General features: G+C 43.1%; 1 protein-coding gene across 25 annotated transcripts in view; it reads right to left on the bottom strand.

The window, feature by feature from the left end:
• The window catches only part of SORBS1 (sorbin and SH3 domain containing 1), an 81,099-nt gene extending 71,066 nt beyond the window's left edge, over positions 1-10,033 (bottom strand). For all 25 annotated transcript variants that reach the window (XM_087763907.1, XM_087763911.1, XM_087763909.1 and 22 more), the window contains exons 1-2: positions 9,887-10,033; positions 1,020-1,075 (exon numbers count right to left, since the gene is read on the bottom strand). In XM_087763907.1, the coding sequence (XP_087620033.1) occupies positions 1,020-1,075; positions 9,887-9,918 (88 nt within the window). In that variant the 5' untranslated portion in view covers positions 9,919-10,033. The remainder of the gene's footprint in view (positions 1-1,019; positions 1,076-9,886) is intronic.
• Positions 10,034-14,369: the final 4,336 nt, after the last annotated feature.

Below are 14,369 nucleotides of genomic sequence, written 5' to 3'. Positions count from 1 at the left end.
ATCCAGCTCAGTGACGAGATTTTCAAGAAAGATTTTTCAAGTCTGCAACATCCTCGGCTGACACGAATAAAACTGGCTCTTGTGAATTCAGAGAAACACAGAAGATAGTGCTAGAAAGGACCTCCAAGGGTCATCTAAAGCTATGTTCCTGACCCATGGCAGAAATAAATCTACCTCTGTCACTGCTGACCAATATTTGCCGACCGAGTTCTTACAAACTTCCAGCATCACCCTACAGCAACCTGTTCCAGTGCTTCACAACCTGGAAACCTATCAATGCTTAAGCCCAATTCCCAAATTCATCGTTTTTAGACCCCGATTAGTCTCCTACCTTTCCTCTGGACTCTGTCCAAATGGTTGACATTTTTCTCAAAATGTGGTGCTACAAACTGGACACAATAGTCCAGCTGAGACTTAATAAGGTGCTAAAATCAAGTGGGAATATTATTCCACAGGTCCTACATACGGCACTTCAGTATGGCATCTGCTTTGTTTTTCACTCTGATTTAGCCTGTTACCCAGACAAGCCGAAAAGTTTTCCTCTTCCCAACCAGCCCCCATTTCCTGGTCCCTCATTTTTCTTTGAACAGCTGACTTTTTCCTATCCAGATGTCAAACTTTGCATTCACCCCTACTAAAACACATGAAATTCTTTCAGATAATTTTTTCAGGTAATCGATAATTTTGAATTCTTGTATTCCAAAGTGAAAGAAGCTAAAGTGACCTACTCCAGCTCAAGATGCTTCTAGTCATTTTCGAGCATTATGGGCCAAATTGAAACCACAAAGACAAAGCCAGGACGCTTTTTACAACGAAGCCATTTCACTGTTGCTTTAACAGTCAGATTCCCTGAGCTTTCAAGGGCTTTGACTCTTTTCTGGAAGGCAGAAGAAGAGTCCAAAAAAAAAAAAAAAAAAAAAAAAAAAAAAGAAGAGTAATTGCATCAGAAACAGACAGGAATATTTCTTCTAATAAAAAGGAATGCCAATGAGGGCAAGTGGAAAACAACACAGACTTACCAGAGCTCATTGTGGCGGAGGGACTTGCCTTTTTCACGTCTGGATTTTGTTTATCTCTGTTTAAAGTGAAAGGCAGAATGGTTACGCTATATTTCATGTCTGCCCAGACAGCACTGGACATGATGCTGAACATTCATCAAGAAAGTCAAGGTAATAGTCACGGTTTGTTCAAAAAATTTAGTTTCAAAACCCAAATGGATTTATGTAAACCACCAGTTACATTTTTTGCTGATAATTATCAGAAATTAAAGAGTATTTCCACCCAATATAGGTACTACTTTCAGACTTTAAGACTAACCCTCAACATTAAATCATAAGATACTGGTTAAAGCCCAAGAGTCCACATACAGCAAAGTGCAAATCTGGCTAGCTTCTAATATATAAAATGTACATCACCTTTAAGAAAAAATAAAAAATACCTCAGTGAGACTAAAAGCTTTAAGCTAAAACCCTCAACTTAGACCACTGCCGGATTTCAAGGCGACCTGTTGCTCAGATCAAAGTCAGTCTCTCCTTTGAAAGATGTTACAATACAGAAGAGATATATTTGTTGAAACGCATATTAACTTCCACACCAATCATTTCCAGTCCTGCAGTGTTGCTGATATTTTCAGGATCAGACTCCAGTAAGTGAAACTTTAAAATTAGAAGCTTTAATCCTCCTGGGACCAAAGGCAGTGAAATTACCAACCCAAGAGAAAAACTACCAGATGGGGACCGGAGGAGAAAAAAGTCAGTTTTCATGGTCATGACAGTCTATGGAGGACAACTGTGGGGCCTATTCATACCCAGTGCCCACTCCTGTGGGGACCTGACACCTGCAGCGAACGAACAGGTTTCAATGTCACACCACAGATGTTCGTTTGAATAGTCAAAGAGCGGCATTTCTACAAAACAAGCCCGTGTTTGCCAAGATCTCTCAACTCTCTGAAGGTCCTAGGCTGAATTATAAACCCTTCAATTTTGTGTTCCAATCTTTTTTCCCCCCTCAAAAGTTAGTGCTAAAGAGAGTGAGATAAAGTGTAACTCCAGCCAATTAATGGCTTCCATGACACAAATAGAAATAGGTATCTGAAGCTGTGAAATCATGCATAAACAAAGACCCTAATCTGTGAAGTATAGGGAAAAATTGGCTCAGAGAAACAAGAAACTGAAGAGAGCTGGAGATACTTGTTTTCCTGTTACATGAACTGGAGGCAGCAGTGGAACATTGTAAGAGGTGGAAACCTTCAGGGAATTGAATTTGCTCTCTTGCCTCAGGCATCCCCATTCTTAACTAGCATTTGTTTCATACCAGCCAGAATATAATGAGCATGTTCAACAGATACTCAAAAGGAAAGAAAAGAAAATTCAACAAGCAAATATAGTACAGCAGCAGCCTGTAAAACCAGCCAATATCTGGGCTCTCCAGCATACCCCCTAGCAATAGCTGCCAACACTTAATTATTTAAATATTTTCTTCATTAAAATATCCACATAAGATCTACATCATGAGTTCGTGGAGGCTCAGCAGGATGCAGCCTAACTCCAAGCTGATCCCAGTAAAACACAATGTGAAGTGGAGGGCGCAGTCTAAAATGGGTCAACAAAAATCCTGAGCCCAACTTAAAGGTCTGCTGCCTGACTTGGCCTGCCTGTACAGTATCTGCTTTTTCTTTCTACCATTTCATACTACCAGTAAGTACCCTGAAATTCTAATGGTTGACACAGCCTGAAAATTTAGGCAAATGTACTTAATAATAATGGTCTTTCTGATCTCCGTATGCTTCTGTTACAGCAAGATGCCTTAGTTCAAGCAAAGCAGAAAGAAACAGGTTAAAATTATAGGCTATCCAGGCTAAGGAGGTTTGTAGCAATATCACACTCTTCTACATATGGAAAACTGTTATGAGTTAAGCTCACTGGATAAATTCAAGTCCCTCCATAGGGCAGGGAGAAAACTACAAGAAGGGGCAGTATTGCAGTACGTCTCAACTCAGCTTTAGGATTAAAGCCATTCTGAAGCTGAGGAGGTTGCTGGTACCCAGAAGTTTTGACTCGGCACTGGCCCTCTCCATGGGCTTCATGCAAGTCAACAGAAAGTTTCTTCCACTCCAAGCATCCCCAAGAAGTTGCATGCCTTCCTCTGGTATACAAGATAAAACAGGCGGGGGGTGGGGGGAAGATCTAGTGTATTACCTTTTCAGGAGAGGAAAGAGTAAATACTAGCTCACATGCCTGGGCAAAGGCAGCATCCACTGCTGCTGCAATCCCAGAGCAACACAGGCCCCCTTCCACAATGGCAGTATCCGAGCAATTAAACTTGTGACCCCAAGCTTTATACTTTTTAAACTGTCTCATCTCTGTTTAGAAACAGTGACATCACAACTGCCATAAAATTCTGATTTCAGTGATGTCTTTTTGACTCAAGAGCCTTGACATTGCTTACAGTGTGAAGCACTGGCTTTCATTGCATTAAGAAAAGCATTAAGGAAAGAATTCACACCAAGAAAAGCACAATTATTTGGCCTTAAAAGAACAAATTACTTTTCACAAGAAATGATTTGAGGTTAAAAATAAAGTGATAATTAAAGAAGTAAGTTTGCTAAAATTAAATGGAGGAGGTGTACAAACTCATTAGAGCTAGATCTAGAAAAGCGGCTTTTCCACATATCCCCACACTTACTAGCAATTATGGAATTCAATTAAAATAAAAAGCATTCAGTGTTCATTTACTGTGAAACTAATCAGCATTATTCAAGCACTCAAATGAACACTTACTTAATGCAGGTTCCCATACACAGAACGGATTCAGTGTGCTTGGGATGAGCACAACCAATCCTGAGCACTGTAACTCCAGAAACTCCATCTAAAAGTTGATTTTGATTAGTTGAGGATCTGCATACAGATTTGCTGCGTACAGGTAGAAATAACTGTTGTTTAGATTGAGGAAATTATGGTGCACATTTGGAGCTGCAAACATGTTTCAGTGCCTTTTTACATCAGGGCTACAGAGTCATTCTACCTGTCTCCCATACGCTTAACCCAAACCACATACTGAAGTCCTATTAGGACTATCTTAGCCTTAAGGCTGCTCTTGGGACCAGATACACGGTCCAGCCAGGTAGCACATTTGGCTCCACAGCCCCAATATAGCAAAGCGTTGCCCTCTGTAACTGGTGGGAAGGTACATGCTGTAAGTCAGTGTGCCGTGAGTGTCTGAATGGTACAGACGTAGACAGAGCAGTCCCTGCCAGGTTGGCCAGACAGGCTGGCTGTGGGAGCAGGTGAACCTAGAAACATTTGCTGCTCCCAGTTCCCCTCAAGAACATCCTGTAGACACAGCCAAGCCGTTCCTGGAGACATACATGCAAGTATGCACAGCAACGCTTCAGAAGGGAGCCTTTCAAAAGGAACCAAAAATTAAACTCCCTGGTGTCAGTATTAAAAACAGAGAAACTGGTACTGCCAGATCCGGCAAAACAAAACAAATTAAAAAACAAACAAACAAACAAAAAACTCCAAAACCTCCCAGTGTCTCCCTCCAGCTCCCTGCTCTAACCAGCTAACCAGTGTCTCCTTGCCAGACTGGAATTTATGCCTTTCCTGAAATGTGACAGACAGAGCAACAAAGGCTTCAAAGCTGCAGACATTCAAAACACAATGAAAGGTAATGAATTCCTCAGGGCATAAGCCAGCAGCTGTAACCCTGAACATGCCAGTGTCCCTATGTAACATCCACCAGCTCCTTGCCAGTTCGGTCACACCTCTAGACGGATGTTTAACGCTTCCTTCCTCCCTTTCACCCCCAGCACATTTCTTCCAAGGCTGCAGCTCCTTCCCTACTTGGTGTGGAAAAGAGAGCAGTGCATTTAGAAGCCTATTTAGGAAGAATGCAGATAAGTGGCAACTACTTCTGCACAGCACATCTCTGGATTATCTCACATGCTCTAAACATTCGAGTACTCCCCCTACAATGGCAGGGGGTAACAAACAGCTCATTAATAGTTCCGAGTAAGGACACACGCTCTTAAGTCACTGGTATCTCAGCTAAGAGTCACAGGCGGTGGTTATTTTTGGTGGTCTGATGTGCATGGCGTGGGGAAAAGTCATTTCCTTTTGTTTCTTCTTTTGTTATTATTGACAGCTCTGATGACTTGCATAGGATTTTAAAACAATTGCTAAACATGAGATGAGCATTCAAAACTTATTGGGCAGGTCCCTTATATTCCTGAGATTTGGACTCCTGCTTTATTTTCTCAGTTCCGAGTTTTTTTACGTTTCAACATTTTCTCTCCATATACAAGAGCTCTGTACATATACAAGTGTTTTGTGGCTGCACTTAAATGAAAAATCAAGTTCTTATTTATATTAGTATAATCTAGGAGTTGAGACTTTTAGAAAAATGGTAAGCTTTCAGACTTAAGGGATGATCAGCAATCACAAAACTTACTTTTCACCTGGTCAGGTCTCACACACCACTAACAGCACTCATTTTTTTATCCCCTGGCTCAGACCCTTTCTCACATTGCCACCAGTGTCCCCGACCCAGATGCTCTGTTCAAGCAGCCATGCCAGCAATGTGGAGTCCCAAATCTGGAAAGTGGGCAAAGGGCTGCACTGCAGCCAGTGCCTCCTACCAGGAGGTTCCTCTGCTTAAAGGAACTGGCTAGAAAGCACATCCCTTCCGTACTTCTCACTTTGTATCACATAAAATGTGGCAGGAAAAAATAACTAGAATACAGGAGGCAGCTCCAGGTTAACCCAGGCAATCAGCTCTCTCTCCAAATATCATCATTCTCTTATCCTGAAATACAGAGAGAAATATATTGCCTGTCATTTTTATTTTAAGGGTTAAAGAACATCCTGTCATTCCTTCAGAAGACATTATGCTCCTAAGAATAAATGTCATGAAAAGACTATGAATAAGCAAGCAGCGCACACAGAAGAACCATACCAATTCTGTACAAGACAACAGCCTTCCCACACTCTTCAGCGAGTGTTAAGACTGCAGAGAGAGAGAGAGCAGTGAAAGCTCACTAAATGAAACAAAAGGCAGCAGAGAACACGAGCTTGGATAAGGTGTTCTTACAAATAATTGAACTTACAGCTGTTAGAATAAACAAACATAGCACATTTCATATGCAGTATCGCTGCCTTTTTTTTTTTTTTTAAATATGGTGCATGTTTGTTTCCTTCCTAATGGGCAAAATCAAGTTATCTGGGGCATATGTGCCAGTTTTTGTGCAATTCAAGAGAAATGTGCCACTCTGAATAATAAAAGTCATAGGAAATGTAAACTAGAGATATGGCTTTAAGAACTCAGAGATGCTTTTGAACTAAGTCATCTTACAGTCATCAACTTCAGAGTAAACAAAGTTTAGCTGCAACCTGAGTTAACTCAGTTCAAGGTCACCACTTTTGGAGCAGGGGGCAGAAAAGGATCTCGTGGGTCATCAGGCCTACTCCCATGCTATTGCAGGCAAATGTGTCATACAATCCTGTGCAAGAACATTTCACATTCCAGCTTAACACTGGTAAGGTTTCCTGCCTCCACTGCTCCTCCTGGAAGCCTGCTCCAGAACTCATTCCTCTTATGGCTTGAATGCTGTTTCTGATTTGCAACCTAAATTTAATTGATGAACAGCTACAGCTAAATTATTTTGCACTAACACAATTTTTCTGTTTAAGCAGCTCTTCCTCCTTGCACTCACCCCCATCCGCTCATTTTTAGAAAGCGATTGCACCTCTGGGTGTTTATTTTGCAAGCCTGTAAACAAGCATTTCCAAAGCAATTGGTTTGCATGTTGTCACCCATCTCATTAAAATCTAGCAAATAGCGGAAGATTTTAAAAGGTTGGCGGTCCAAAGCTAAACTCTGCTTAATGTCACAGAATCAGAGAGCAAAGCCTACAGCTGACATGCTGAACAGCTGAAAAGCAAAGTTTAAAAGGTAAATCAGCTTTTTTGGTCCGTTCTAATTCTGCCCTGTCTACTAAAGCCAATTCTACGGTCAGTGCTAGTTCAGATAGTGATTTGATGTCTCCAGGGTCCTCCCTTGAAAAGAAACAGGCTGGAATAATTTCCCATCAGCCACTGAACCTTCATTAAGTGACAATGACTTACACCTGCAGGGTTGTGGGGGTGAAAGGTGACTCCTGCTTGAGCCAACAGCCTCCTGCTCTGCTACGGACACAGAGCATGGAAAACAGCCATCCAGAGGGTTGTTTGGCACAAAGCAGACAGAAGAGTAACTTGACACGCAGTGCATCACTGGTTCCCTCTGGATAAGTTAACTGCTCTTATCAGTAGCCTTACAGTCAAAAACATTTCTTCTCGTGACAATAGATTTTAAATACACTGTAACTGGGCTTTGACTTCCTCCCCAGTCTGGTCATGACTGCCTTCTGTTTTTTGTATTTGATGCCTGAGATCATGGTGACAGTAGCTGTGCCCTGTTTATCATTCACGTCTGCTAAAGAAATGAATGCCTTTGTGCCACACCCATATGCCCAAGCAGCTCCCGTGTACATTTTAAAGCTTCTGAAAGAAAAATAAAAATTTCTAGGATATTTTAAACAAAATCTTATATTCATCTTAGCAGGAGACACAAGGCAGAGCATTTGAGAGCAGCAGAAGTTGAGATTTCTGCTCAGATTTATCTGTGATACGTATGCTAACGCCTCATAGACGGAAGCACTTTACAAACAAGCTCACGTACATTCTGTACAGGGGAACTCACTGTGCACAGCTCGCAGGTCACCAACTCCAGAGGGAAAGCTGTAAATGATTTAACAGCATACTGCAACCTGGGACCGTTCAGGACACTTAACTCAACTGAGATTCATACAGGAATTTGGGCAGGGAGCTTGTAACCACTGAAATTGGGATTTGTTTACAGTTAAGGGGTAATTAATTCTATGACACCAGATTTACCTTTTTGCAAAAGGGAAATCTTTCAGACAATCTGCAATGACTGCACCTAGCCAAGAGGATGCTGGTTTTATACTACAGCTGGAAGAAATAGAAGATTCATTGAGTTCAAGCTGTTGTGAGACAGCGTGTAAGAGCTGTGCAGCTGGGGTGCTCAGCGTACTGCACTTAACTCTCTGTACACCTCTGATACGGGGCCACTTGTGCCTCTGCGGAAAAATGGCTGTAAATAAACAGACCTAAATTCCAGAAGCCCTAATTATGTATAACAATGGATCCATTCAGCTGACCACCGGATTGAGGGACACAAACACTACATTGCATTTACTACAATGAATGGCATTCTATAAATATGATCAATTAGATCATCTAAACAACATCCAGCAGCTTCTCGTGCATGATTTTGTATAACAAAGACTACAAAGGCTGTCTTCACCTCTGTCACACACTCTCAAACAGTGAAGCAGTAAATAAGAGGAAGTTGCATTAAGTAGAAATACTAATTAGAGATTGACTAGTGTCACAAAGTTCAAATCCAGATTACAAACATTTCACAAAAACAAGGGTAGAGAGAAGATTCTGATGCACCTCTGACATATAAACCAGATACTTTAATGCTACAGACCACCTTATACCATCCCAGACACATCCCGAGATTCCTAGTTGTGTAAGGCAGAGGAATTGCACAGCCATTAATGAGTACTCACTGCAGCAACCACACCAAACATTAATTTTCAGTTACGACCTCTGCTAGCAGTAGCTGTTTTGAAGCTCTGCACAAACACTCACTAAGCAACAGCTAACACTTTTCCAGGTATATAAGTCATACTCCTATTTTACGCAGCGATGGAAGGATTCAGGCCTCTATTCTACACAACATCTGAAATCAGCTGAGCTGGCACAGTGTAACAAAGTGCATGTATCAGTCTTACAGGTTGCTTTTTATATTTTCAGAATAAGCAAAACCAGTTTGAGAGTTGGTCTCATTTGCACACAACTGCAATGACCTCCAGGGAACCACATAAAGCTAAGTCTAGCAAACGCATATGGGGAGCCAGGCATACAATACTTCCAAGGCACCTTTGACAAGCCTGGGGATGCAAGCTGAAATTAGACAGGGTCACTCTCCTTAGCCTTTGCCAACCTGGAGGCATTGCTACACCAGAAAAATTGCCAGGGAACGGATTCATGTACCTGAATATCAGGCACAAAAAGGTTCCAGTAAAACTCAGAAGGCTGGCCACTGTCACGCATCCAAGGCCAGACAGCAAACCTGTGCCTGCCAGGGAATTCAGGCTGGAGTGCTGGCTTGCTAAGCCTTGTTGGACTGTGCTGCCTCTAAAGGCACCTACACGCTGGAATGAAGAACACAGTGACTGCTCCCCTACTCAGTACTGGAAACGCTCTGAGAAAACCAAACTGCCGGGTTAAGCAACAGTCAGACATTAAAAAGTGTCTCCAGAAATAGCAGAAAGTCACATTCCTGACGCCAGTCCTCATTTCACTTCCCTCCGATTCCTCTAGCCTCAGGTGATCAAATTCACATATTGCTGAGAATTCCACATCCATTCTCATCACTTTCATTTTAGCAACAGCCTCAGAATCAGCATTCAGGAATTGCTTTCAATCCCTCCTTCCCATAAAAGTAGTCAGGAGAAAGATCCAGTCATTAGGGTAAGGAGGCAAGGACCTGCCTGTTTCCCTTAATGAGAACACAAACCCATGTAATGACTACCTTGGTAGCTCCTCTCTTTTCAAGCAGCAACTGGAAATACCTATCCAAGTGAAAGAAGCAATCTGAAAATCGCTGTGTGCTGCCCCAACAGACCTACTCACTCAGTGCACATTAACATATGCCAGTGCCATGTAAAGTCCTGGGAGTTCAGCTCACAGCAGCTCTAGGAGGGCTGGCTTTGACCAGTGTCAAAACATAACAAACATACCAGTGTCCTTACCTTGATTCAGGCTTTTCAGTTAATGGTGCCATTTTCTTAGTCCCTTGATTTCACTCCATAAGAGGCACGAAAGAGTTAAGGAAACCTTTCACTGTGTTGCCCAGTCACTTGGCTGCTGAGGTGTAACAAGAAATTTGTGGAGGCATCTCTCTCTCTCTCTCTGGCACCCTTAAATACTTTGCTCCTCCTACTGCTGTGCTTTAATTAGCCAGCTGGTTCTTAGTCACCCCATCCTGTCACTAGGCTTGCTCACCATCAGCCACCCCCACCCAGCCTGCCTGTCACTCCCCTGCCACTGTCATCAGGAGAGACACTGACTCTTCCTGCAGCTCTGGAGCTGGGGAAAGGAAAGAGAAAAAGGTTGGAGGTGACACTCCATGCTAGCATGGGTATGGAATGCACTTCAGAAGGGAAGTGACAGGCAGACCTTGAAGAAATATTGAAGTACAGAGAAAGTACTTGAAAAAGCAAAAAAGCACCTTTTTCTTTTTCTTTTTTTTTTTTTTTTTTAAACATGCAGCATCTGCTTGTCAAGGAAGGAATATTTTCATTAGCACTGGACATAGCAGATCCTATTTCAATGGCTAGGAGCTGAAGGGGCAGCTAAAGTTTCTGCACTTGGCAGCTGAGATTTGTAGCATAAATACCTGACATGACACAAAGTGAAACTAACTGCTTGCATGGCTATTACATGCCCACTCCGTGGGCATCGTAACAGGCATCAAAGGAGCTTTTAAGCCACAAACTGTACTAGGGTGTCCCTAGAGTGGAGTGTCCCCACTACAGTGCAGCTTGGCTCCCCTTTAGAAAGCCCAAGACTTGCTCTGGAGTGGAGCTGGTGCCAGCTTTTAGGAGGGCGAGGGTATACTCACACATCCCCAGGTCTGGGCAGCCTGTTGGCAAGGAAGGTGAGTAGCAGCACAGGATTGCCCTTCCTTCCACAGTGAATGTCTCCAGAACAAATGACCGGGACCAAGCCTTCCTGAAATCAGACCTTGGAGGCTGGTTCATGCAAGACCAAGTGGTGGCTTAATAGTGGAAATAACTTGAAAGAGAGACTCAAGTCTCTTGGTACTGTCCTTTGTCACCAGACCACAGCAACCAGTGCACCAAGCACTGCTGGCTTTCGTGACTGACAGTCCAGAGTGTCTCCGTCTGCAGCCTGTCTCTGGATTTTGATTCCTCAAATATGCATGTACAGGCATTGATCTGCTGCCAAACTCACAGATTGAAATAATGTACCGAAAATTATTGCAAGGTGAGCATCTCAGCATTCAAACAAGACCTAGAAAGCAAGACAGATGGCAAGAGTTGCTGATTGCAGAAGGGCATAGATCAAAGGTTACTGTGTGGGTCAACGCTTACTCTAACTTCAGATTCTTTCAGTAAAATGTTAGTGAAGGACACAGAACAAAGGTCGCCGAATACCTACACACGTAAACCCATACCGATGCACGGTGAAATGCTGAGGTTCTGTCAGCAACAGAAGCTCCCCTTTCTCCTCCCCAATACACCTTTTAGCATCCCAATACTTACCTCCCACCAAATGAAGCATTTAATTGTTAGCCAGTATAGCCACAATTCTGACTTGGTATATTGGCTAAGGGGCTAGACGAGGTTGGAAAATGCTGCTCTATCTTACTCCATTTAAGACCAATTCCATACCTCAGTGGTAGTTCTAATTAGAGTAAACAAAGGGCCCCCGAGCCCACATTTACTACCACGTCCCAAAAGACTAATGCTGGGGAGCTTGTATCTGGGGTTTTGGTTTCATCTACCCCAGCAGATATCAGAGGCTATTTGTAAAATTCAGGTCTGAATCTAGGTTTAGACTCCAGCCCCTTTAAAAGTCAGGTGTATTTGGTTTGCGTGGAGGAGGAAGAGGGTTATTTCAGACATATCAATAGTCAGAATAAAGAATGATGGAAAATAGTATGCTTTGAATGGCCAGACCCTACTGTCCTCTCAGCAAAAAAACCTAAAAAAAACACCATGTTGTTCTCAACAGCAAACCAGGAAAGCCAACAAAAAAGCCTGCAACATTGTCCAAAGTAAGCTGTGCAGTCATCACCAGCTCTAATTACTTGAAACATACTTGTTTATACAACAGTACACAACAGGAGACCTCCCTCACCACCCGAAGATAACCTCCTTGATCTCCTTCACGTCTGTTGGGGAGCCTGGACCACATGAGAGTGTGTCAGTTGGAAGCCCTGCGTGCTGTGTAGCAGGGGTTTATAAACAAGCCTCTGATAGTTTGTCTTCAGGTATTAAAAATGACCATGATTAAAATGTTGAAAGAGCAGAAACCATACTGTAAAAACAACAGCTAGTGAATGAAAGAATGGCACCTAGGGAGAGAGAAAGTAAGGAAGGATCCAGGAGCTGGCTCAGGTCCAAACTTAGGAAAGTTCAGGTCAAGGATTGGGTCTGAAACACTTCTGGTCTTTGCAGGAACCAGCTTAGACAACCTTCAAACAGCTTGGCGAGGAGGTAGAAGTTTCTGCTACAACCACTTGGATGGAAAATTGAATTTTCACAGAATTTGCTATTCCACTTGGGTGAAGGGAGAACTGGGCAGCAAGCTTTGCACGGCTGCACAGCCACATAGCTTGGTTGTTTCCAAAGTCAACCTTGAGCGCAGGATAAAAAGCTTTATGAAGTGTTGCTGTTTTACCATCAACCCACAGTAATAGCATACTATGCATTGCAATTTTCTTGGCACCTAACTGCTGCACAATCACGGCTGTATTTTTCCCCCATAATAGCCATGTCTTTGCAAAAGACAACATCACTATAACAGCTGAAGGAAATAGCAAAAGGGACAAAACAATTTGCACAACAAAGGAAGTCTTGGCATAACAGGGGCAGATGCCAGTTCTAGGATGTTCTGGACCACTGCTCTAGTAGCCACCGGACAAGCCTACCCTCATCACGTCTGTTTTGCTACCAAAGTCATACACAAATCCTTTCACTAGAGGGAGTGGGTTGTTCCAGTTATAAGCTACCCTGGAGAGTTTGCTGCATAATCCATACAGTTTTTGTGTTTTGATAAATGTCACACAGCCATTCTACTTCTTTTATGCCACCCCAATATGCCATGGGGCTGGGCTTTCCAGCCACCAGAAGAGGTCAAAGAGGTCCTATGACATGCAGTTTAGAAAAGGAGGTACTTCTGACAGATCCAGGAGATGCTAAGAAAAAGTGATTGAGCTTACTTGGTTCTGCAGACGGAGGAGGAAGGCAAGCAAACTTACATCATGCTCATGCTTTTAGTTCATTTCCCTCTGACTTCTGGGGTTTGAATTGCAAAACAAAACTCAGCCAAAATAACACGCTGCTGCTAGAGTTCCACCCAGTACTGTGAACGAGCACAAACTCATTCACCCAGCATCCTCGCCCTGCTGGGCTGGAGCTTCTGCTTTGTTACAAAACAGCCACCCATGTTCTGGTTAGGATAGTTTTACAGCACCCTCCCTGCTATCAGAGATGAGCCCTAGCTTGCCCCAAAGCTCCCGACACCCAGATCCCCTTGGATGCCTCAGACCTGAGCCTGAACTCTGCAGCTCAGTCCTCCCCACCTGAAAGCTATGGGAACCAGTGTCACCACAGAATGGAATACTGCTGCCAGCAGCCCCTACAACCTGCCAGGCAGCTTAGTGCAACTGCACAAGGACTCAGGAAGCACTTACAGCTGAATCTGCATGGCATGAAGGGGTTCAGACTGTCAAGAGAGACTGAGCAAAATTCCTTGTAAAGATGTATAAAGGTCTTTTAAGAGCTCTAGATAGGAACTTAATCTGCCAGTAGGAGCAAGTCTACAGGGCAGAAGAAGTTAAGGGCTAGCAAGAGGCCCTTGTAACAATAATGTGTGTATTAATCCAGTGGAAGCACATAACCTGCTAAGTGTACAGAAAGAACAGCACAGGCTACAAGACAAACTGTTAGAAAATTTTCTCAAATGTCTGAGAAAAGCAAATGCATAATTTGGCTTCCTTGCTGAAGACTAAAGAACTGTCCTAGTGTCCCTTCTGGCTGTTGGAGATAAGGGATATGCTGTAGACTGCTGGTCCCTCATTTAAAACTAAAAAAAAATACTATGTGGTAGGATCACAGTTTACCAGGATTTGGGATCTACAGCATCTTAAGGGAGACAACTGTGAGAGGCATCACTCCTGCTGCTGTCTTCTACTGAGTGGAGAACTCAGCAGGAGCTGGAAAGCACTGCCTCACACCAACACAAGCTGGGAGTGATCAGCTGTTTGCAGTCACCTGAGTAGCAGTTTCTCCCAGCTCCCACTGATCTGCTGACCTATTTAAACTCTCATGCATAAAAGTATAACCTAGCCTATCTACCTTGAGCAGTTGCTGACCCTGGTCCAAGCAATTTTGTGGAATTCAGGACCTGCTAAATACAACACTGCCAGGGAAAAACTTAAGAGTTCAGCTATGCTTACTGAAGTCCCAAGAAAATTAATGGCAG

This window comes from Nipponia nippon, unplaced genomic scaffold, assembly GCF_047370975.1.
Source record: "Nipponia nippon isolate SJK-2023a ecotype South Korea unplaced genomic scaffold, ASM4737097v1 scaffold_3, whole genome shotgun sequence".
Classification (NCBI taxonomy): domain Eukaryota; kingdom Metazoa; phylum Chordata; class Aves; order Pelecaniformes; family Threskiornithidae; genus Nipponia; species Nipponia nippon.
Note: the sequence above shows the minus strand (reverse complement) of the source record. Positions and strands in the feature narration are given on the sequence as shown.